A 24,874-nucleotide genomic window follows, 5' to 3' on the forward strand; every position below is an offset into this window, starting at 1 on the left:
TTGTTACTGATCTTAAAAGACCACCACAAAGAAGCCAACAGTGACTGGCAAGACGGTAATGCCCTCTGCATTCCCCTTTCTCAGGAGCTCCTAAAAATCGCCTCTCTCCGTTTCTTCTTGCCTATTTGTCCTTCCCCATCTTCATATGTGAACTATTCTCAGGCTGAACAAATCCATATCTTGTCTTTGCGCAGACACCTCAGATGGTGCCCAACCACTTTTTATTTTACCCACTCTAACACCCTCCACTAACATTGCAGGTTTTTAATCAGCCACGATCTTTATCTACAGCCTGCATGCACTAGCTTTCTCGATTAGAAACTTTCTCCCCTTCCCAAAAACACGTTATATTGTTTTATTACTGCAAGCTACCGCCATTCTGCTATGGGCTGATTGTAATATTAACCTTCACAGCATTGAAGCTGAATTACATACTAAACATCATCTCTGTCTTCTCACAGCTATAACAACTCTTACCCTGCTTTTGAAGATGCTGTACACATATCACAGAAAAGAAAAAACACAATTCACCCTCTTATTCTGGCATCTCAGATACATGCTTTCATCTTCTCTTTGTGATTATGGTATGATATGCTATTGCAAGAGTTTTGTAACATGTTCTGAATGCAGCAAGAGGAAAGACTCTTCCTGATAAGCAGAAGAAGGCTGTTGCAGAGCAAGGAGTTTGTATTGACAGGGTTCTCACCTTCTGACTTCCTTGATTACTACTGCATTATGTATATTAAAAAGAAAGGGAGAAATGAACACTATTTTACCTAGAACTAGCTATACATCTCAGTGATCTGCGTGCTGGCAACAAGAAACAGCCACATCTCCTTGCTAGGCAAAAGCAGAAGACACTTTTGTTGCCTGCACTATTTGGGTACCCTTAGTATTTCCAGAGTGCTGCAGACAGGGGATGTTGCAGGACAGAATGTTAAATCAAGGTGGCACACGTGGTCTGAGTAAGCCATCTTCCATAGTAACAGCATAAATAAGTAGATGTAAAATTCTGTCAGGCCATCCTATCTGCCCCCAACACTACCCAGAATTTTTCCCTGCAGTGTATTCCCCACTATCTTGGTAGTCTCTTTTGGGGACAGGAGATAAGCAGATATAAGAATCCAATCATGGGGTGAGTGCTCACAGTGCTGGATTATACGGGTTTTCCATAGTGCTCTGAAACCAGGAGCTTAGTCATAGCTGGACTGGGATCTGAGCTGTGGAAACACACTGAAAGGTTTAGCCAAGTTGTGACTGCGCTCAACTTTTTTCCTGCATTCTGGTTTAATTATCAGAAGAATTTTACTTTTTAAACATTAAACAGTTTATTTAACTATTAAACAGGAAAGCTCTAAGTATAAACCAGTTATAAATCAGGTCGGAAACCAGAATTTCAACCTCCTTCAGGCAGCCCTCATACTCTTGGTGTCAAAGCGGATGTCCCTGCTCAGCCAGACAATCACTACTGGCAAGAGGCACAAACAAGCCTATTTCGATGAAAAATGTGATTTTCAGATTCACTCTATGGCTTATTCAGGCAGTGAGGGAAACTGCAGCATATATTTCAGAGCTCTCACAGCAAAACAAGAGTAACTCGCTTTACACCCCCAGTGTGCATTGATGTACAGCCACACAGAGACTGTTTACCAGCGTTTCCAACAATACAACTACATTCATTTACATTTTGTGTTCAGTCCTGGCAACCTCCCTCACTGGTGAAGTTCAAAGATAATGCCAGTACACAAACAAAGAAGTAAACACTCACGAGCCATGTTGGCTTCTGTTAGATTTGGAATCAACAGTGAAATGGAATAGGACCAGTTTTGCTAGAAAAGGAATGTCACTTCGAAGTTGATGGGGAAGCAGTGTGAACAACTGGGAAGAGATGAAAACCTACAACACACTTGACAGCAGCCTGCAGGACCAGCCTGTCTTGCAGTACCAAAATTACATAGCTAATCCCAGAATTAAGGGATGCTGCTCTTACTGGTCTTGAACGGCCTGAACACAAGACTTAGGGCATTCCTTAAAGGCAAGGCAATTTTAAGAGATTTCATTCAGGTCCCAAATCTTCTCCAGACTAACCCAGTAAATATCTCTGCACGTTATCATTTCCCATTTGTAATATGAATACTGCTGTCTCTTCCCTTTCCTCTTTTCCAGTCCTGGATATTTCAACAGTGACATGTTCTGCCCCTTGCTAGGAGCACCAATATTTAACATGTGATTTGACTTTGGTTGAGACCCTCAGAATCTTTCATAATGTCAAAGAAAATGAGATATTAAAAGTCTATTCCTACTTCTCCCTCTGTGTGCATCACTCCAAGCGTATTGATCATCCTCCTTCGGTTTTACCTCCTGTCAACCAGAAACAGGCTATAATGAAAATCAAAATCACTGTCTAAATGTGTCCTTTCCCCATACCTGGAACCATTTAACCAAAGAGATCAAGTTAACAGCTGGTTTTCAAAACCACAAAACCCCTGTTGTTTAAATAAAAGTGCAGTAAGTCGTGTTTCTTTCCCCAAAGTAAAACAAAATTAGTTTGTAATTACAATGAAAAAAACATTTGACAATTCAGCTGATGTCTTCATTGCCCTTGCTGAATAGGGCAAGTTTCCTCAAAGTGGCACCACCTCTGTATTACTTGATAATGTTTCAATCAAACGATCATCAGGCAAGTATTGCCCTGAACATAAACAGTCAAGCAGTACGGAAATGAAAAAGTTAACAGTGTGTGCTGTGTCTCCACCAATTACTACATGCAGTGATGCAGACAGCAGGATTTCAGTTATATAAAGAGCACAGCTGACCTCTACAGTCACCTCTTCTGGAGTTTCACTTATGCCCAGGTCATTATGAGATTGTTTCTTTCTGCCCCATACAGGCCAAATAGTTTGTCCAATATCAAAGTGGCAAGCAAACCGATCAGGTGTGGTCAAGAGGGGTTAGGCAAGCCGCTATATCCACACAGATTTTAACTAGGAGCACAGGTGAGTCTGATATTTGACCAAGTAAGATAAAGAGCAAAAGTCTTCCCATAGACTTTACCTTTTAGCAGAATGGGTGCACTGAATGAGAACAAACCAGCTCAGTATGGAGGAACTCACCGTACTATGCCAATAATTACAGACTTATCATACATTTCCAGCACTTTAAAAGCTGCTGCCTTCATGCTTTCTGCACCTGCTGCTGCTACACTCTGACAGCCAAAACTTCTAAAGGTCAGACCTTTACATGCTAAGATTTCAGTCCCCAAAGGTGGAATTGCTAGGCACAGAGGTTATCTTATTGCACTGGAGCAACACAGGAGAAAAAGGTTCGGAGCACACCCTTGCACTGCATTGATGTTGATGTGGTTTGCCTGATTCTGAGCTCTCTGAAAAACAGAAGGGAGTATAAAGAAGGGAAAGACAAAAGGAAGTCTTGTGATCTTTGCATTTACCTCAGATAAAATGTTTAAGGACTGTTACTGGAAAGTCTTGTACTAAATATGTTTGGGAATATGACAACAGCTCCTGCTCAGGAGCACACTAGAAGTTATCAAGATCGATACAAATTACCAGTTTTATGAAACCAAGCTACCTTGGCTTGACCTTCATGAAGGTAACTAAACTCACACAGATGGATTTCACAGAAGAGGAGATGCAGGTGTGCATACTGTTTGACAAATAAGGAGCCAGATTTCAGTGGGAATCTCCGCAGGATACATACTGGTTTACACCGATTCCCTCATTCTTTCCTGCTTCTGGTCCTACGCAATGATTTGTGTTAGTGATTTATAAACCAAGGGCTTCCATCTGCAGACACTAGAGGCACAGTGCACATTAATATAAATTGTTTTAACCCAAATCAGTTATGAGAAACTCTCCCTAGTCATAGGAAATCAAAGGTCTATCATTCTGAAGCAAATTTTGTCCTGTATAAATTAAGATTTTTTCTTCCTCTGTAGAAAGCAACAGGCCCAAAGATAAGTGCATGCAGAGCCTGCCAAATCACTATTTTGGGCCTATTTGCCATTCTTTGGCATCTAAGAGCCTTCTTATACATGAGGGATAAAAACAAACAAACCAACCAACCAAACTCCAAACAAAAACAAAACAATTTTCCCCCAAAACCTTCACAGTATTAAATTTATTAACTAAATTCAAGCACCCAGAGATCTAGAGAGGTGAACCCCAGCACAGACTGGGAGCGAAGCCCAGCCTTTTAGACCCTCACCATGACATATGTACTAGGAGAAGACCTGCTGCTTATCTGAACCACTTTGCAGGATGCAAGGGAATCACCTACGACCCATCCCTTGGCTGCTGCTTCTACTGGCCTTGCCTGGGCTTGTAAAGAACCCCTCAGAAAAAAAATTACAGGTATAAGCAATAGGAATGTCTTTGCTCAGACAAGGGCACGTGGAGGCTGTTTATAACTCTGTATGGATTTTACGCACACATGTTCACAGACCCCTCCTGTATTAAAATTAAGGTAATGGAGGCCACTACTTTAGCTGGAAATATTCTTCGCAGGCTGCTCTGTTGTTCAAACCTGAGCGTTGTGTTTCAGGTTTAAGGACCCAGCCTAATTCAGGTGGTCTTACACTGAAGCATGATTGCACTCTGCATAGAAAGGCAGGGTTAGATTTTGCATGGGCACCATCTTTTCAGTAGTAGACAGGAATTCAGTGAGTAAATTTACATTCTTAAAAATCTGCTTCACCAGTAACGGAAGCAAGGATGTCTGGAAGAAGCCTGCCTTTGCACTGCTTGAAACCCAGACCTATGCTGTGGATACAAAACTAGTCAGTGAAAGTCCAAGTTTAATTTACTCAGACATTTTTATTTATAAGGGTGAATGTAAAGTGTAAAAACCTGAAAACAAGCATTCAAAGTCTAAAGAGGAAATTAAACTTCTAAAGCTTCTAATAATCAATTCTAATAAGATTAACGAAGACTAGATGCAAAATCTTTTCAAATACATCAGACTGTATCCTTCCTTGGTGTGAGCTGGCATAACTGGACTGGTTTGATTTTCCCATATAAACATAAACAATACTTCTGGCATAAACAATAGTTCTGCACTGGGCATTCACATCTAATCAAACAATGGAACTGAAACTCTCACATGAAATTACTGTCAACCTGTCTGTTAACATTCTGCAGTCCGTATTAAAGCCTTCACTTTGTCTCCTTCCAGATATGACCATGAATACCCATTGAATGCAACAGGATGGCAACACTGAGGAAAATCTGGCGGTTGGACACCTGCTTGTTCCAATTGCTGCCAGTTACCCTGAAGGAGATCTACATTTGTAGGAAGCAATTCCTCTAGCAAACAAAAACAATAATCATGTATCTGCTAAGAAATCAAAGACTGAGCACAAGGATCCACGAAATCTCTATTGCATCTTAATTTCAAGTTCTGAAAAGAGGGGGAGACAGTCACTATTGGAGGGGTGAGGGTTGGAAGGAGACAGAGGAAGCCAGAGTAGAAAGAGTATCCATACATGTAAACACTATGAAGGCAGAAAATAGTATCATTTTTCTGAATACTACAGCCAATGCTATTTCTAGTGTCAATATTGTGAATCGCAATGAAGCTTGCAGACATATTGTGCCAATCAACATCTGGATGGATTATTCTTCTAGTGCAAAGAAGCAAATACTAGCACTGGGTCACACCATGGAGAGCGGTGTGTCAAAAATGCGTATCACTTCTAGGAGTATTATTAAGTATCTGAAACTATTGTTGACATGTGTAGTGTAAGATCAGGACATAATTCTTACCCAGACAAAGAAAGAGAGAGATGACTGCTGTTCAGAAAGACACAAGATGAAGATTGGCCTGCACTAACAGTATCTATTTAGTTCACTTAAAACTGGCTTTGTTCTCTCTCTTTTTTTTTTTTTCTCCTCCAAATAGACAGATTGTATTATTAAAACAGCCAGAAGTACATTAAACATATAGGTTGTGGAAAGTGTCTCATTTATTCAGCAGCACAAAAATGGAAGAAAAACTTGCCATTTTTCATGACTGCTAGCTTATAGAGATGGAGGGGGGCAGGTAAAGAACAACAAAAATACACTTCTTGTCTAATTTACTGGCTAAATTGAAGAGCAGAAATAGAATTGGGGAGAATAGAGAGAGGAAAAAAAAATAAAGAGTAGAAAAAAAAGGTGTCACTGTAACAAAATTTGGGGGCCTTTCCAAAGTCTTTAAAATAAGAATAGGTTGAAACTTACTATGTTCGTTGCCCAAGCAAGTAACTTCTGTAGTTGCGGGCTAAGGTTATATGACCGCAAGTGCAAAAGAGACCAGCAGTCTGGGTGCTAAATGACTGATGAACAAGACAGTATTTTCTATGATGTGGCTTATTCTGTTAAAAAAGCCCAAAGACTTCCCATTTTTGGTATTTTTGGGTTACAACTGTCTATTGTTATTAGTCAGAGTCTCTGTAATAGTAGCTAAGGTATCTCTAAAGCAGAAAATCCAACAAACATAACAGCACTGTGTTTTGTTATGCTTAAAAGTAAGCTCTCTGCCTTCTTTCCTCCCATGACCATCTATGTACGTAGCAGAATTGTCACAGCTCTGCTTTTTGGCATGTCACTCAACACAGCTTCTGCACAGCTGGACTTTGTTCTAAGCTTCCTCTCCTTGGGGAAGCACACAGCAGGGCTGGAAACATTTTCCACTCCACAGTTACCTTGCTTTTAATCTGCATGAAAGACAGAGAGGCCCCAGGCTCTACTACAGGCCATATGCTGCAGCAGAGGCAGAAGAGTAGCTGCATAGCCTCTTGGAGCCAAATCACTGTTAACAAAGAGAGAATTCCAGACCCTCCTAGATCCCATGACAACAGCTTATGTATTTGTCTTTGGATGGATATGTCCCTATGGCCATTAACTGAGCTAAGATCAGAAGTGAGCTTTAGGAAACAGGTAAACACTGGAGGCAGATGACACTAGAGAGAAAGCAGCACAAAGCAAGGCCATCCAGCTAGTGCATATAGCTTTTCTAATGAGCTGGACTAGCAAAGCTGTGCTCCAGAAAAGCCCTGAGTAATGGCAGTGTCAGAGATCATGATGGCTTGAACAAGCGAAAGAGAGAGAGAAGAAAAAGACCAGAAGAGAGAGGAAACCAAAAGCGCTTACAGATTTTTTCCCTAAATGATGGCAAAAGCCAATTACACATACTCTGACACCACCAGTTCTTAAAAGAACAGATTCATTCTGTTAGAAAACAAGCAGCCCCACAGATCCATAGATCAGCACTAGCATGTAGTTATTAACTTCAGTAGCTTACATGAATTGCTTGTGTTTCTCTTGCCAGACTCTAACAGTCAATACTAGCTAGCCATGTCAACAGAAAGACAAGAACTCCACACACGAAGTGAGACTGGATTTCCTTTCCCACAAAAAACAGTCCTTCTAAGCATAACTAAGGCATAGCAATGAGGCTAACTCTGGAAAATTACATTGCAGCAGTTCATGTTATACATTCTGGTTAAAGTCCCCTCTGCCCACTATTGTATTCTAGCGCAATATTGACCATAGCCGAAATGAGACGCAGCTGCGAGCAGGATACTGCTGTAAGGTACCCTCTCCATAGACAGATACTAGCAGCTTCACAGTCAAAAGGCAAAAATCTTTAAGACTAAAAGAAAAGTTACAGAATAGAGCCTTTTAGCTTGACATTTGACAAGGCTGAAGATCCTAGTGGATGTGCTTCTCAGGTCATGTTAGGCAGATGAAAGTTGTGCCAGAACATAGGCGACACTAGGGTGGGGCAACAAATTTTGGAAAAGTAGTTAATCTGCTGACATGTGCAGCCATAGACTAAAATTCCTAGCAATGTCATGTCGTATTTGGGGAATAGTTTTGTCCTAAATGAAAGACGGCTTCATCTGAAAAAATAAAAAGAAATAAGTTCACCTTCTAAAATAAAACATGGGTTCTTTTTGTTCCGAAACTACATTTAAGTACTAGCTTTGTTATATCAAACTTAAAAAAAAAAGCACAATTTCCATAACAAGAACCTACCTCAGGTATTACTACTACTATTGGAACCTTAACAGTGTTGTCCTAAAGCATCACACACAAATTGCTCTAAACATCAAAACAAACTAGAGACCTTGGCTGCATCTGTGAGTGATTCTCATCCCCAACACTCTTGGTCTTCCCTTGTACATTAACTGATAGAACTAGGCCTTATTTTACCCTAAATTAAACATCACAGTCCTCCAGGCTGACAGACATGCAGTTTACTCTATAATTTAAAACAATTTTGCACACCTACATAACAAACAAACAAATCAACTACTTACTGTTCTTCTTGTACATCAAGATTTCAAAGGAGTTCATCTCATAGTTCTCAAATGTTTGACGAACCTTGTCAATTGTATCTTTGTCTGTCAGCTCTCCATACATAAAACTGCAAATAAAGCAAGGAATTTGAGTCAGATACTAGACAAAGGCACAAAGCCATTTATTTACAGTATGAAGAGAACCTGTTTAGAAATAGCCCTTGTTTGATTTTGTTTCACCTACAAAGCATAATTGACAGATGCAGCCCCAGGAGATTAAAGACAAAACTGGAATAAACAGATTATTTTTTCCTCAAGCAACAAGCACAATACTACAAGCTATTTAACAGAAAATAAATATGTTCTCAAATACCTGCATGTGCTGCTTTTTTGCATAACTTCTGCTCTGTGATATCCCGATAGCTTGCAAAATCCATCGTTGCTGTACACAATGGGCCAATCCACTATCTGGGCATTACCCAAGACAAAATTAGTATCTGTTTGAAAGAACACATCAGTTAGACATTAGATAAGCCTATAGTTGCATTAGTGGAAATATTAATCTCGGGATCTGATCCTGACTTCTTCAATCCCTGCACAGCTGTTCCCAGATACTGTTCCCACTGCAGTCAATAGGATTATTTCCTGTGCTAATTTTAAGTAAATTTTAACTTTAAGGAAATTTTAATTATTTGCACAAAACTGAAGAAATTGGTTTTATGCAAATGAAACACATGATGTTGGGCAGGTGAAATTCATCTCTTGTCTGAAGGCAGATTCACCAAACTGTTTCCTTCTGTGCCACATGCACTGATCCATCAGGACACTCAGTTTGAATCTGAAGCCTCTACAGAGCCAGCACAGTACACAAGGGAGCTTTCTCTTCCAAATGTAGGCTCAGTGGCTCCTCTCAAAACACCCATCGCTGCTGGCCACGCAAACTCAAATACTTTTTGTATGACGCGTACAGTGCAGTGCTCCAACCTAGGCACCAGACAACTCAGCTTAGTACTCACATTAGCAGAAAGACCTTTCTGTTGGCTATCCAAGCTAGAATGAGTTTCAGCCCCTAAGAATAAACTCAGCAGGATTCAAGCTTCCATACTTACTGGATCTTTGCATGCTACTTTTGCATGATTGAGATCTCATTCAAATAATGAACATACTCTGTGCTGGGCACAGAGCATGGCTCTGTGCTGCTCTGGCTCTTGTGGAGCCAAATAACTACACCTGTGCCAAGATGGACAGCAGTGCTGTTGCCTGAGCACTGACAGACAGGAGGAGATGGGGACTCCTTTCATGGCTGCAAAGAGCATAGGCAGCCATGAGAGATTAAAAGACACTGATACAGAAGGGCAGTCTTTAAGGGAGTTCACTATGCTGTCTACTTTTCAGGACCCTGACTGATCAAACACAGCTGCCATTAACAGTTCCTGTAAGCGAGAGATACAAACAAGACATTTTACCTATTAATTACAAAAAGTTGTGTTTAACTTCCCCTTTCAAAATCTTTTGTCCTGTTGCAAACTTTAAATAGGTTTAAATAAAACATTCCTGTAGCTATCTAAATCCATTGCCCAATCCCATGTGCAAGATTAAGTGCATCTTTATACACTCTTTAGAATGAAATATGCCAGTAGTATAACCTCAGGACATTTTAACGGCTTTGTTTCGCACAGCCTCTTTTAAATACCATAGTTTTTGCTTGGTTGAAGCACTTTGTTCCAAAAACAATACGTGTCTTTTACCCTTTCCTATGAATAAGTAAGCCAAGTCATTTCTCATTGCTAAAGCAAGTGTTTTTGAGTGCTTATTATAAACACTGCATTGTACTCTGTCAGGATATTTTTAAAATTTCATCAGGAAGTACAAAAAAATGACAAGAAAATATGCAAATATAAATGCTAGGTCACGTTCTGCCCTGATCTCGATGATGCTGATTACTTGATGCATTCATTCCTTTCTGCTGTCTCCCCTTCTCAAAAGGTAACCTATCCTCCTCTCTGCTTCCTCAGGAGCTCCTTGAAAAGCTTCTGTTAATTTAAGTAGTTACTTTCCTTTCGCACTTAAACCTCAACATTGTCTTCAGACAAGTAATCTCCATTTTTTATTAATAGCTATCTCTGGTACTTTTCTGACCACCATTACTATGCTGATCCTACTTTTATCTAGCCTCCCAACACTTTTGGAAGGTAGGACTGTTTACCTTTTTTTATAGGTAAAAACAAAGCACTGAGTCCACAAAGGAATTTAAGCACCAAAAGGTGAGCCTTCTTCAGCCTAGCTCCTAGATGCCCAGCTCCCAAAGGCTTGGGAGATGTAAGCTCCCAGCACAGTGTTGGGGAAATAGAACTGAGAAGCGTTAACACAACAAACAGAAACAGGCAAGCAACAGAAAACACTGAAAAAAGGAGTGTATTTTAAGTTTTTTCTCTCCTATAGTACTTACAATGCCCAATATTTTAACATAAGAACAGCTCTTGCGGGTAATACCCATTACCCCTTGTGCCAGGCAAACGGCATTAATGCAGTAGTCACAGAGCCACATTCCCATTTGCTTATATTCTGGCCCAGTGGAGCTTGATTCTTTTTTTTTTTCGGCCGGGCAGAGCTTCAGAAAGGTGCTCAGAGAACATGCACACGTTTCCCTTCCTCCTGACAGCCCAGCAGTTTGGTTGTTCCCCTAGGAGATAAGGAGCTACCTGAGGGCAGTGAAAGCCCAGCCTTCATTTCAAGTCCTGAATAACCATTCTAATTACCAAGCCATTGAATACAGAGATGCCAACATCCTCACTAGGCAAACTTTTAAGTCAGTTGTCTGCTGTATTTCATGTGTCTCTATTAGGCAATCCTGTTAGTCCATATCAGGCGAGTTTCTTAGGGAGGTAGGGGGTAAAATGCTTCATCTGAGAATCCAGGTTGGGTTCAGTTGTGAGTGTCCAGGGATCTTTATGTGCCTATGAAGCTTTAATGGCAAAAACCTGGGCACCTATCAATTCAATGAGTAAGGCAGGGGTTTTGAGGATCCTGCTCTTTTATAAAAAAGTGTCCCACTTCTAGGTAGCCCCCACTTCATGTACCTGTACCCTTCTTGGGTCCAGGCCTTACCTGGCTTTGCCACGAGCACACAGGCAATAAATACTGAAGTTGGACCCATTCTCTGGAGTCAACACCATAACTCTGACTCATCTTTTGGCGTGCTTCATTGCCACACTTTTTTAGTGCTCATCCAGGCAGCCCCTACAACCAAAAAAGTGCCCTGCAAGGACTGGTGTTTGGGAACTCCCTGTGCAGCTGAAAGCCCACAGAGCTGCCACTCACCCCTGCAAATACAGCAGCCAGGCAGCAGAGAGAAATTGTAGCATAGCGGTATCCAAACAGCAAGGCCAGGAAAGAGGTTTCCAAGCCACCACCCTCTGTCACCTTTCCTTGGGTTGATCAATTCCTTTGTCCTTAATTTTGTGGTGAAGGGAGACGTGATCTGCACTGGTGGTTTCCATGCTTCTTACACTTGTTTTTGTTTTTACTCACTGTGGCCTCAAAGCCCACAGTGTGGGAACCCCAATGTCTGCACAGTGTGTGGAGGAGGAAGATTCTGCCCTCATACCACACAGTAAAGAACTGGTCTCAGAGACAAAAAGGCATTTTTTTTCCTAGTTATTCACTCCTCTTCCCAGACCTCTTAAAAGATAAAACAATGACACAAAGGTGGTTCTATGCCTACATGGAGAACATGTCTGTATTTCTTCAGCAGGAGTGTCTCAGACAATGGTGTTTTGCCTGTATGAACACCAGTAAGACACAGCCTAAAATAAGGACTCCCACTTATAACTCCCCTGCATCGTTTCTTCTGACAGATAACCCGGAGGTAGAAGGGCTGTTCTCATTGCTATCATTTACATTCAATTGCACTGACATCCCTGACAACGTGCTGCTTGGAGACAGCTCATAATCTGTTAAACAGTTGTTCCTAACAGAAGAAAATATTAAATAGCATCCACTGAGACAAATATTGTCTGTCTGCAGGGATACAGGGTTCCAGAGGCCAGGAAACAGCTGTGGCTTTGTTGCACAACAAGCGCAAGGAGGGATGGCTCTTGTGAACTCTTTGAGCATCACAGAGAAAGCCTCTTGGGGACTCACAAGTGGGTCAACAAGGCCAGGAAAGGAGAAGGTCAGAGGAAGACCATGGAAAGGAATTCACTGCTAAATCCTCTTCAAAGATAGGGAATAAAATATACATATGATAGCTGCAGTCCTTAGACTATATAGTGACCTAAGGCACCTCTCTGAGCTTGCACCTCCCTTACCATGGAATCAAGCCCAAAATCTCTACCTCGGTGTCAGTTGGGTTAGCAGTACTGCCTGGCACAAGGAGAAGCCATAAGCATCGCCAACCCTTCTTGTCAGCTCCAAGAAGAGCTGAGGTGAGAACTGGAGAGGGCAGATTCATGAAAAAGAAGTCTTGGGGTTCTGGACTGTGCTGCTTCCCAGAGGTGTTTGGCACAGACTGAGCAAGGCAGCTGGGAGGCACAGACTTACTTGGATATTTCTCTAACATCCTGCTCCTGCTGCAGAAATACAAGAACTGCAGCATCTCAAAGGCAGCACCATTACTTGCATGAGTAGGGCAGGCTTTGCTGATCAGGGTCCGCCACACGGGCTGCTCATGAAATGCCCCATTTCATATTCTCTAGACTGCGTTTTTACCAAGTCAGTTCCGTTCAATGTGGTATATCCACACGTCAGCCTTTACACACTCAAATGTCAGTCCCGTTTTGAATTATCGCTTTAAGCTAGTCATAGCTGCTTTAAAGTGATGAGAGAAAAACATTTGAACTCCTTCCAAAATGTAAGAATGGATTACGCTCAGTCACCAAAACCAGTACCTTCCTCCACTTACACAATACATCACCAGGGAAGAATCATGTTCAGAAAACATCTTTCCAAATAACACCGATCCTTTGACAGCAGCAATAACAAGTCTGTAGGATATCCAACTCCAACAAAATTACCACATCTACTGAATCTCATTGTTGCATATACTACTTTATTTAATGGAAACTGCCCATCAGCTCAAACCTCCAAATGCCTGAGAGCTCAGGACTAGCTGACTGAGGAGAGGTTGCTTCCTTGTAAAGAGGATAGATCAAGTTATTGAAATGCTTCCTCCCCATCACTTCCCCGTCCTGCCACACAGTCACACCCAAAGCACCCCAGCCTCCCTGGTTGGTGGAGAGCTGAGCCCCCCCCCACCTCTTTTCAGGAGGCCGATACACCAATCACGCACAGGCCAGGCCTTCCCTGTCCCGTCGGTGACACAGTGGGACTCTTCTGGGACACACTGGCAGAAGCACAGAGACCAGCAGCCAGACACATTCCTACCACGCTGCCTGCACAGAGGACACGTGGGGCAACCAAGAGAAAACCTCTGCTCGTGGAGCTGTAGCACAGACCTTGGCAGCCACAGAGACCGGTGTCCACAGCACTTCCAGATATGTATATCGGTCTGGCAAAGACATTCACAGAGGTGCTCAGGTTGGCTCTAGGCACAAATGTAATTTAAAAATATTAATATCTTTCCCCACAGTCATCACACAACCATGCAATTCAGATTTGCTCCTAATTTATTCACCTGTCAGCAGAAGGAGTATCGGGCTTACCATGGTGGGCAGACCTACTCCTCATCAAGCTGGCTAATTACTCCCATCAGTCTCAGAACAGAAACTGGCCTCCTGATTACAAACAACAACCTTTATCATGTTGGGTGTGAACAAAACACTGAGAAACCAGCACGTCTCCTTTACCATGTCTCAAGCCCCTCCTTCAGTGGGGCAAACCTGGACTTACAGCATTAAAAAGCACAAACCACTACTGCAGAACTAGAAGAATGGATCAGTAAATAGGGTTCTTGCCCTATCATTTGATTACCAAAATACTGCATTGGTGCAAATGACAGATTTAGGCCATCACTCCCCTGTATATGTGGGGGGGAGGGGGGCAGAGATAAGAGACCCCTTAGCTACTATGCTGCATTAGCAGGGCATAACACAGCATAGGTGATATGTCACAGCCAGCATCAGAAATATGCAGTAGACAAACATCTCATGCAACCATCATATGATAAAACACTATATAATAGAGCTTAAGTACAAGGGACAAATGAGTTTCCAAACAATTCTGGTATTTACAAGCTTGTGACTTTGTATCACAAGTAGTATCATTTTAATATAGAGAAAAAAGAGTTGGTTTCATTTTTGCTAAAGAATACACTGCATGGAAATAGAATATTGTTTATAAATATGTCTATATCAAAATTGCTACAGTCATGCTCATGTTATGTTTTTGCATTACAATTTGCACAGGATAGGTATATATGTATTTTTATTTAGGTTGAGCCCTACCTTCAAAAAAGAAAGTAGAACAGCAGTATTTAGCCACACTGATTAGTTACATTGCTCAAAAGTAACTTAAGAGATCAAAATCTGGCTCTAAATCGGTATAAATAAGTCAAACCAAAAAGAACTTCAAGAACCTATTCAATTTTTTCTTTGCACCCATGTGATTCAAGGCTTACACTTCAGGGAGGAAAGACACTGGAATCAACCAAATTTTCCTCTTAATAGAAGTGCTGTAACTGTGTCCAAAGAAAGTACAAAGCTGCTCAAAGGACAGAAAGGCTATTCGCATAGTCAAAGAAAACTAATAAGACAAAATTCTGCTCTTTCACCCACATTCTTATGTAAGTCAATGGAGTTACACAGATACAAACATCCACCCTGTATCTCTTTGTATTCATTTCTAGAGTGGGAGCGGGTCAATGTTTAAATATCCTATTAAACAACCTGATCTCTCTACAGAATAATGACATAGTGGCCTCAAAAAATGTACATCCTTAATATTAAGACTAAATTATATTAAGCTGCAGCCTCACTCTATAATACAAAACAACATACTATAAAATCCTCTAGATAGGTTCATCTAGGGTTACAAGTTTTATAAAAGTTTTATGTAACAAAATATTCATTTTACAGAAACAAAAAGGGATTTAAAAGCTCCTCAGCTGCTAGAGCATGAACAAAATCCACTAAACGCAGACATTTCATTGCTCTGTTCTAACATGACTTGTATAGCACACAGAGCATAGTGCAAGCACAGGCTGAAAAGAATTATTAAAAAACGTATTTCATTATACTTACCACAAATAATAAGGGAGACACTAACTAAAACAAAAACTTCAAGTGAATCAGTTTGAATCATTACAGAAAGTGAATGCTAATTTCAGCCAGCAATATACATTAAAAAATGGTTCAGTTTCAACATTTGTTATTTTGCATTGTTATAGTAAATATTTCAGAGTAAGCCTCTACCATGAGAAAAATTTAAATTGAAGAGAATAATGCATTATATGAACATTAGTAGCTGTAAAGTCTTGATAATTATCTGTATTTAAAAAGGTAAAATAGAAATTAGTGCAGAATAATGGAACATGAATCGCTGAAATGGAAAGTGCACAGAAGCTGTCATTCCTGTTTTATGCATAGCATCATTCTGTGCCTATCTCTGAGGTAGTGGTCATACTGAGAGTTAAAAAAAAAAAAAGACGTTTGGACAAAAATAGTAGCTAGCATGAGATAATTTTCAGAAATTAGAAGGTTCATCAGCTGCAAAAGTCATACATCGTACCATTCTTAATAAAGGACAAAAATACTGTGTAACAGTGAGACTTCACCATGTAATTGGTTAGAGGTCCCCCCCCCCCCCCAGTCTGATCTTAATAAAAATCCAGGAAAAAACATGTTTTAGTTGCATCAGTTATATGGGTCTTCCATCAGTTTAAAAAAGCCATGATTTACTGATTATAGCTACAGCCATCAAGAGCCTTAAAAGCATTTGACAAGACCTAACTCTCTGCTCACTTTTAGCTTTCTGAGTAACAAAAATGCATTAACAAATTCTCCAATTAATGGATTTCACTGAGATTTGTTTTATGATCTTGTTCCAGTATTTAACGCAGAAATAGATTGATAGGTTGAATTATCACAGTAGAACTTCTTGTGCTTTCAGAACATTAATTTTAAAACACATATCAAACACCTGTATTGTACTTTTTTCTTTACTATAAAAGCCATTTTAAGGAAATCAGGTCATATATTTCTAAATGCATAAAGATGCACAAACAAAATTAGAAGCTCTTGGCCTAATAACAGCCAGCAAAGGAACATTTTACATTCAACTCGAGCAATATTGATAAAAAAAAAAAATGTCATACACATTTTGATGTATTGACCAATTGCATGAAAAGCACAGTGTCTCCTTAGTTGTTCACTCAGAAAAGGAGGAAGATCAGGAAGAAACAAAACCCTTTTCTTTGTTTCATTCTCAGTTTGTGAAAGCATCCCTAACACTGAGCCTACAAGTTGTCCCCTTGTGGTCTATGACGGTCTGCTGCTTGCATGCCCAAATGCATTGATTTAATCAGTGCTAATAAAAAACCCCACACTCATGGACTTTATCTGGATAAAGATGTTTCTAGAGGGAATTCTGAATACACAAGAGTCTTGTAGGATTAGATACAAAAGGAGATGGACGCGAGTACTTCATTGGTTCATCCATCAGATGCCAGATTTGTAGAGGATAAAATTCACTCTGCACAGGGCAAGCCACAGTAACGCAAGAGAAACAAAATCTTCCACTACGACCAATCTGTACATACAACACCATTTTATTACTGACCCAGCAGTTTTCCGTGCAAGCTGAGGCTTTGGCCACATGCTTTCTGTGCAAGATAAAAATGTTCTCTAGGCCCAGACCCCTCTAAACATTTACATTGATTTTTTTATGCTGAAATTAGCGCACTGAAGTCAAGTGATGGTCAAGAAAAGATGGATGAGACTCTAAACTGGCAGCAAGGGGCAGAAAACCTCCTGGATGTCTGCTCCAGCCTTCCAAGTCAGCCCATCTGGGAGCCTTAAAGAGTTAGGATAGTTTAACCCAGACACTGCATCTCATAAGGAATACATCAATATTGCCCTTCCCTGCGCACAGTTAACTTTGTTTGCTCAGTAGTTTTACATCCAAAACAATCACTAAAACGTTTCCCTATTCAACAGAACCTTGCTAGATCACACTGGGACTTAATTTACCTGCAGCACAAGACTTCTGAGCTGGTCCTCTCCAAAGACTGAATTTCACCCAACATTGGTTGAAGACCCAGTGTACATTACGGAAATTTGTGAACTGGCAGAAAGCCGAATATATTCCATCAAGAAGGAAGAGACAAGCTTATTGCACCCCAAAACATGTTTGCTTATTTCAACAGCAGCAGTTCTGTTTTCATTATGAAAATACTTTCTTACTGACTGATGTTATTCACTGAACATGTTGGTAAGTAGTACCTCAGCCGTGCCCAAGACCTGACTACCCTAGGCACCCTTCTTTACTTTAAGACTCAGTGACTCCTACAAATGGCAGAACTCCAGTCTACAACTAAAGCCATTCTAGATGTGTCTACTTTGCATAGGTAAGAGCGATGCAGAGCTTGTCACATTGATATTAGTGTGTCCTACTGCTGTAACAACTCAGTAGTCTGAAAGTGATTAGACCTACAACACCTAAGATAACAAACCTCATCTTTTGGAGAAACATGCCTACACTGCTTCCAGACCCAAACTGACTTAGCTGCAGCCAGGTCTGTGCCTCCACATGGTGCTCCTCACTGCTTTCGGTTCTGCAGTGAAAGCAGGCAGAGCCAAGCTGCAGCAGACACAGCGCTGTCAGGTTAAGGATTGGTTATCAACACTTCATTTAAATGAATACTTTATTCAAGTGCAAAAATATGAAAATACAACTCAGTTTAGTTTCTCACTCTGTATGTCAGTTTCTTTTGCATTTCCCTCTAGCTGAAGACAAAAGCAGGTTGTTCACTTTCAGAGCTGTTTATAAGGAACGAACTTCTCTCATAGGCCTCAGACAAGGGTACAAGATTGGGAGGGCCAGGCTGCAGAATGTTTATTGTACTGGGACTTTACAGCCTCCACTGGAAGCAATGCCATAAACCATGAAAACAGCAGCTGTTCTCAGGATCTGTGTCTGAAAGTGCTTTTTCTTTCCTTCTACAGGGGACCCACCTCATTCTCCAAAGGGTGCAGGTTTGCTTCCACACCTGGTGTCTCCTTAGGGTGTTCTTAGTGGAAGCAAGACATTCACACAAGCCCTATACCCTCAAACTTGCCCTTCCTCCAGCCTCCTTGTTTGATCAATAAACAAGAAAAATGCCTGCGACTTCCACTGAAATTCCAAAGCTGTGCAAACACAAGGCCTGGTTTTGTCATCCTTCCATACGAAAAATTCTCATGCATCTCAGGGGGAATTTTGACCATGGAAGGACTGCAGAATCCAGACAGCAATTACGTAAACCTAAAGTATTTTTGACTCCAATTATTGATAAAGCATTAAATATCACATAAAATTAGTTTTCTCTATAACTTACTGCATCATTTGAATTGAGTACCTTGGCCATGAATCAAGATTATAACTATTATTGTTATAGTGCTTTGTATACTGTTGGGTGTATTACATTACCCGAGGACATTAGTATCACATTAGCAGTAACCATCAGGGGCTAGTGATTCTTTACATACTGCACTGTTTTACAGCCTGGACTCATTTTTTGTCCCATTCATGTTCTAGTCTTTAAATATTTCAATGCTTCAAACAAATTTTTGTCAACCAAGCAGTACACGCAACATTTATTTTTCTAATTCTACACAGTTGGTTAAAAAAAAAAAAAAAGCTTTTAAATATTAAATACAAGGCAAGCAGGATTACAGTGTCCCAGTTCCTTCGGATTTTTTCTCCAGACTTTCTACAGGATGTTGGAGATGCTCGTTCCAAAGAAGGAAGAACGTTATTACACTCACACTCCATCCAACATATCTTCCTGTGAGGTGAAATAACAGAGGACCAGATGAGGTCCACAGGTCTAAGCTGATGAAACTTTACATATCCTTTCCCATGCGCGCTGTCTTCAGGCTATCCCATCCCAGAAGCAATTCAAGGATGGACGGAGAAATTCTTAATTCCTTCTTTACTTCAACATGGGGAAAGGAAATACACTGCAGCTTCTAACTGTAACATAGTCCTCTGGCTGGCATTTAGTGAATGAGAACCTAAGGAACCAGTGGTCTCTCTCAGTTTATTTGCAACCTAAGGAGAAGCTCTTGCCCCTAAAAACTCTTCAGGAGACAATTCGGACTATGGGAGTTTGGAGCATATCTTGCTGCAGATGGTGCAATATAAATATGAACAAAATTCTAACCCTAAGGGAAAAACTCTCAACCTCTCATGTAAGCATGCTTACATACGCTATTACCTTTAGCCATTAATCATCTTGCCAGTCTCACATCTAATATAAAATGCTGTCCAAAGAATTACTTGCTAAATTACTGGTAAAAATGGCATAATTAGTGTTGTCTTTAGAGTAGTGCTTCCGAAAGTGGTTGCATGCCAATTACTTTATTACCATAAGGCCCCTTTCACTGAGTTAACCCCCCCAGTGTACAACACATAGCAAGAGAGTGTTTTCTGCAGTTCATCTGCAACTGTGATGGATGTACAAGTACCACACGTAAAACACTTGTCCAGTATCAGTTTCAGCTCTATGACTAAATTCCTCTCCTTCCATAGGAGAAAGGGAATCCTCCTCAAAGTGGGAATATTCATATATCCATATCAATTTAATATCTGTTGGCACTACCTAACTTGCAGGTGCCAGAAAATACAATTTGACAACAAGCCCATAGGAGAAAGGGAATCCTCCTCAAAGTGGGAATATTCATATATCCATATCAATTTAATATCTGTTGGCACTACCTAACTTGCAGGTGCCAGAAAATACAATTTGACAACAAGCCCAAGGTTTATTTGGCAAATCCCAAATGACCTAGAGAGTTTCACTGTGGGTCACATTACTACCCAATTGAATGAAACCGAGAAGGAGGAGCCAAACCTCAAACTTTACAGGCCCATTTAAGCGCTCCTCCTGTGGGCATCCCAAAGGCCAAGTAGGCTGGCCAAGAAGAAAGAGGCAACAAGGAACTGGAACGTCTCCATACTGCCCCCATGCTGACCAACACAGTCAAGCCAGATGCAGAGAGAAAGGAGGCTACATTGAAAGAGATGAAGGTTAGAAGAGGCTGAAGGTCCCACATTTGAACTGATTCATAGAGCAATTTTATGTGATGCCATCGCATTTACAACACAGCTAGACTGGGCCCAGCAAAAGCTAGAAGGCACATTATAGAAGGAATGGGCTTCTAAACCTGACTCACTTCCCAAAGCTTCTCCTAATACGTCTGAACTGTGCATCACTTCCTATCAGACTTAATCTAAAAACTTGTACTTATTACAGCCCTCAGGACTTGCTGAGCATTTGGAAACTGAGTGCTGCCGTTTTACCTGTGCCGTCTAGCACCAGGCTCTGTTATGACACAGTCTTAATAACCAGGGAAGAGGGGGAAAAACAGAGCATAGCTACTACTGCATGACCTTCCCCCCCCCCCGCCCCCATCTCTAGCCCTCAACTGATTTGTTGAATTAAGCTCTTAGCACTAAAAGTCAGTGGAGAAATTTGGTTTTTAACGAAGAAAATTATTCACAAACCCAAGGCAGCTAGAGAAAAGCATTAGATAACTGGTGTTGGAAGATCAGAGGAACAGTCTGCATGTAATGAAATGCAACATTTCATTTTACAAAGCAGACGGCAGGATTCACCATAAGGATGGCTGGTATTTTTTCAGACACGCAGTTTTCAACCCTTTCTATAGGAAAGTTGGGGAGGAAAACAACCTATATATGGAGTCTTGCAATTCTATGTGAAAATATGTTCGTCTTGGTTTTTATCAAAGGCTATTTCTCCAATAATAGCCCATAATTAAAAAAAAGACTTGCAAACCATCCTTTGCAGTCCTTTGATAATTTGAGGGTTTAGCTGCTTAACAAAAGAGTTGTCTTTGCCTTATCAGAACAAAATTGACTATGTTTTTTTAAATAATTAAGTCATCTTGTCTTGCCTTCATAAGGAGCTTGATCCTGCATATTCTTCATCACACCATAAGTTCTTAATCCCTTAAGTAACCCCATTGAAGTCAACGGAAGCATTAAAAATGGCAGAACTTGGGCTCAGAGCTCTAAGAAATGCACATGCTTAGGTTTGAACAGATGCATAAATGCCCTCACGGTCGCAGGCTTACTGAGGGAGCAGCTTTTGCTAAGTCTCCAAGCGAAAGAATCTGGATAACATTAATGTCAATTTGCATGCAATTGTGAAATTCGAGGCATTTTCCACTCCACAGTTTTCCAAGAGAAAGACCTGGCTACAGCACACTAGCAAAAAATAAATAAGTAAGTAAATAAAAATTTATCTCCCCTCAGTCCTCAAAATGGCAAACTCTCTCTCCTCACTTATGAGGAACCTTTCCGTCCAACTCAGACGAGCAGCCCTCTCCCATCGCCCGGCGCCGGCTTTTCCCCTCCTAGAGACCATCTTGGATCTCCGCATCACCTCGGCGGCCCAACCCGCGCTGCCCTCGCCGCCACGGCCCCCGCCGGCGCCCCGCGTCCCCCGGCCCGGCCCGGCCCGGCCGCTGCCCCCGGGCGCCCCCCGGCAAGCCCGCCCGGCTGGAGGCGCAGCCCCGCCGAGCCGGCGCACCTGCAGCCGCCGCCGGCCGCCCCCCTCGGCGCACCGGCTCCCCGGGCGGCGGCGGCGGCAGGGGCTCCCCGCAGCACTCGGGCAGCGCAGCCCGGCAGCGGCTCCGCTCCAGCGGCACCGCCTCGGAGCGGCCGGGGCTCAACGCCCCTCGGCGCGGGGGCGCCCCGCGGGGAGAGCGCCTCCCGCGCCGCGCCGGTTCCCCGGTCCCTGCCCGGGGCTGGGGGCTGGGGGGCAGCGGCGCCCGCCCCCGCTCACCGTTAGACCGCCGCACGATGTTCTCCAGAAACGTGTTCTGGGGCGCCACCAGCCCCCGCCTTCCCCCAGCCATCGTCGCGCTGCGGGAGCGCCGCGCCCGCACTCCGCTCAGGGCCGCGCGACGCCGCGCTCTGCCGCTGCCGCCCCGCGCCCCGCGCGCCTCATGCCTCCGCCGGAACCGGCACGGCTGTGCGGCATCAGCCCGCCCGCCGCCTCCCGCGCACCGCAGCCTCGCCGCCGCCGCCGCCGCCGCCGGACCTCCCCGCAGCGCTCCCTGCCGCCCGGCGCCGCGTCGCCGCCCGCCGCAAGGCCGGTGCGGCAGCGCCATCGTCTGGCGGCGGCGCGGCGCCCGCTGAGGGCCGGGAGCGGGCGCGCGAGGAGCGGCGGGAACGGCGCCCCAACGGCCGCGGGGCCAACGGCCGCGGGGCCTGGGCCCTCGCGGCGGCCCCGAGGGAAGCCTGCCCGCGCGGGGGGCAGCGGCCCCTCCTGCAGCACCGGCGGCGCCCAGGCGCCAGGGCCTCCGGGGCTAGGTGCGACGCGCCGTGAAGCAGCAGAGGTTTCCCACTCCAGCTGACTCGGGCCTGCTGCTGGTGACTGCCTCTGTCATCCCACCTTAGGTTTGGTTCTTTCCCAAGATGATTTTTTTCAAAAGGTTACTAAGTGTTACGTGGTCAAACCAGTAACAGCTCAGTCAATGTGATAAAGTATTTAAATATAACCTTTGACAGGTCTTAACATCTTTGATGTCTCTGAAATGTTTAATTTACAAAGGTTTTTCCTTCAGGGATTAAACTGCTTTGTTCTTTCCCCTTTACCAATCTATCAGTAAATGGGAAATACTCAGATCTTTTTAACAACAGGCTTTCTTGCTGCTGTTGGCAGTGACTTGCTGTAATGCCTCATTAAGTGCAGTACCTACAGACTTTGCATCTCAGGGCATGTCCAAGACAATAATATACTTTTGTGTGATCACGTAGGGGAAAAAAACATGATTTTTACAATACTAGCAAATAAAGCAAGACCAGGACAATGGTCCACAGCCACCCAGGCATTTTAATTGCTAGCAGCATCCCAAACAGAGCCCGCGCTCTCCCTGACGGCGCTCAGGCAGAGGTCAGAGCACCGCCGAGACCACCACGGCTGGCCTGAGCGCAGCCGCGCTGTTTGGGGACGCAGGAGCATTCAGCTCTGCAAATGAGCTGTGCCGCGCCATGTGGTGTACGGCCCGGGAAGGGTCTCAGGGCCCTTCGGTTTAGCCAGGCAGACTGGCCTGTGGCTATAACCGAAAGATGATGGCATGCAGCCGCCGTATCTTGGAGAGCTGAGGGGTGGAAGAGCTCTGCGGTTATTTTACAGGCAGGTGACAACTTCACTGCAGCATGAGCTACCCGTGAGTCCCAGAGTGTCCCAGCGAGGGCAACGGCCTCAGCAGCCGCTGCTGCCTTGCTTGTCTCACAGCTGGAGATCTGGATGACTCCTAAAATCCCGGAATGACCCAGCCAGCTGTCAGGCATGTGAAGTAGCTGCATCATGGGAGCTGCTTTTGAATTGTTCATGAACTGAACTGCATGCTGGCCATCCCTGCATTTACTGCCAGAGAGAGGCAGTTAGGAGAGATGATCAAGCACCTGAAGTTGCAAATAGAATCCAAATTTTGAAATGTTGGATTTTGAAAAATCCCATGGAAGTATTTGCATCTTTACACATCTAAATCTATCCCTAAGAACTGTACATACGAAGAGCCAGGTTATCTAGCTACTGCTAGCTTCAGCAGCACAAAAACAACCTGAAGCTATCTTAGCTATCCGACAGCTTCCCCAGAAAAATTATCATGGTAGCCTTTGATGCTGGATTTACACAACTGCTAGCAGCTAAGAGTGAGGTTTTGAAAAACTGGGATCCCAAAGACAATTTACGTATTTCTCTAAGCCCCTGTGCTAGAGGCCTAGATGACTGCATGCGATCTTAACTTCTGCAGTGCTGTGCAGGAATACCTCTCTCTGTCTTAGAGGTGTCTGGCAGCTGGCGTACGTTACAGCAACTTTGAGGCCTTGCAATTTTTTTTTCCCCCTGAAAACTGAATCAGCAAGTACGCAGAAATGGGAGCAAAGGGACACAGTAAACAAGAAAAGCCATATATTCCCTGGAACTCTATGTATGTCTGGCTGCAGTTTGTGTTCCACACATTCAATCACAAATTCATTTACTTACAAGTAAAAATCTGGTCCAGTTTGTAATTATCTGATTTTTCAAAGTATCATGCTTAGTCACACAAGCTCAGTGTCAAAGTTAACATTTTAGCTAGGCTGGGGTTTATGCCTAACTTCCCGTAACACTGCAAATAAGTAAGTTATTATATAAAATGAAAGATTTCTCCTTTATCTTCTACCTTTTTTAGACTTTCTCTCCACTGCAAAATATGGTTCCTACTGGTGGTAAGAGCTTTTCACCATTAGTGCACAGGAACACTGTGTTAATGTTTCACTGTGAATATTTTAAATTCTGTAGTCATTTTCTTTCCATTATTGGCAAATTTTACAAATAATGCAAAACTTGAAGGAAAGTCCAATCTGAAGTAGCACACATTACATGATCCTTCTGACTTCATT

General features: G+C 42.8%; 1 protein-coding gene across 1 annotated transcript in view; it reads right to left on the reverse strand.

The window, feature by feature from the left end:
• Positions 1 to 22,375, reverse strand: part of KCNH1 (potassium voltage-gated channel subfamily H member 1) — a 190,421-nt gene extending 168,046 nt beyond the window's left edge. Inside the window, exons 1-3 of the mRNA XM_064509627.1 lie at positions 22,266 to 22,375; positions 8,673 to 8,796; positions 8,321 to 8,427 (exon numbers count right to left, since the gene is read on the reverse strand). Of these exons, the coding sequence (XP_064365697.1) occupies positions 8,321 to 8,427; positions 8,673 to 8,796; positions 22,266 to 22,338 (304 nt within the window). The 5' untranslated portion in view covers positions 22,339 to 22,375. The remainder of the gene's footprint in view (positions 1 to 8,320; positions 8,428 to 8,672; positions 8,797 to 22,265) is intronic.
• Between the last annotated feature and the right edge of the window lie 2,499 nt (positions 22,376 to 24,874).

The sequence above is a fragment of the Dromaius novaehollandiae genome, chromosome 3 (assembly GCF_036370855.1).
Source record: "Dromaius novaehollandiae isolate bDroNov1 chromosome 3, bDroNov1.hap1, whole genome shotgun sequence".
Lineage (NCBI taxonomy): Eukaryota > Metazoa > Chordata > Aves > Casuariiformes > Dromaiidae > Dromaius > Dromaius novaehollandiae.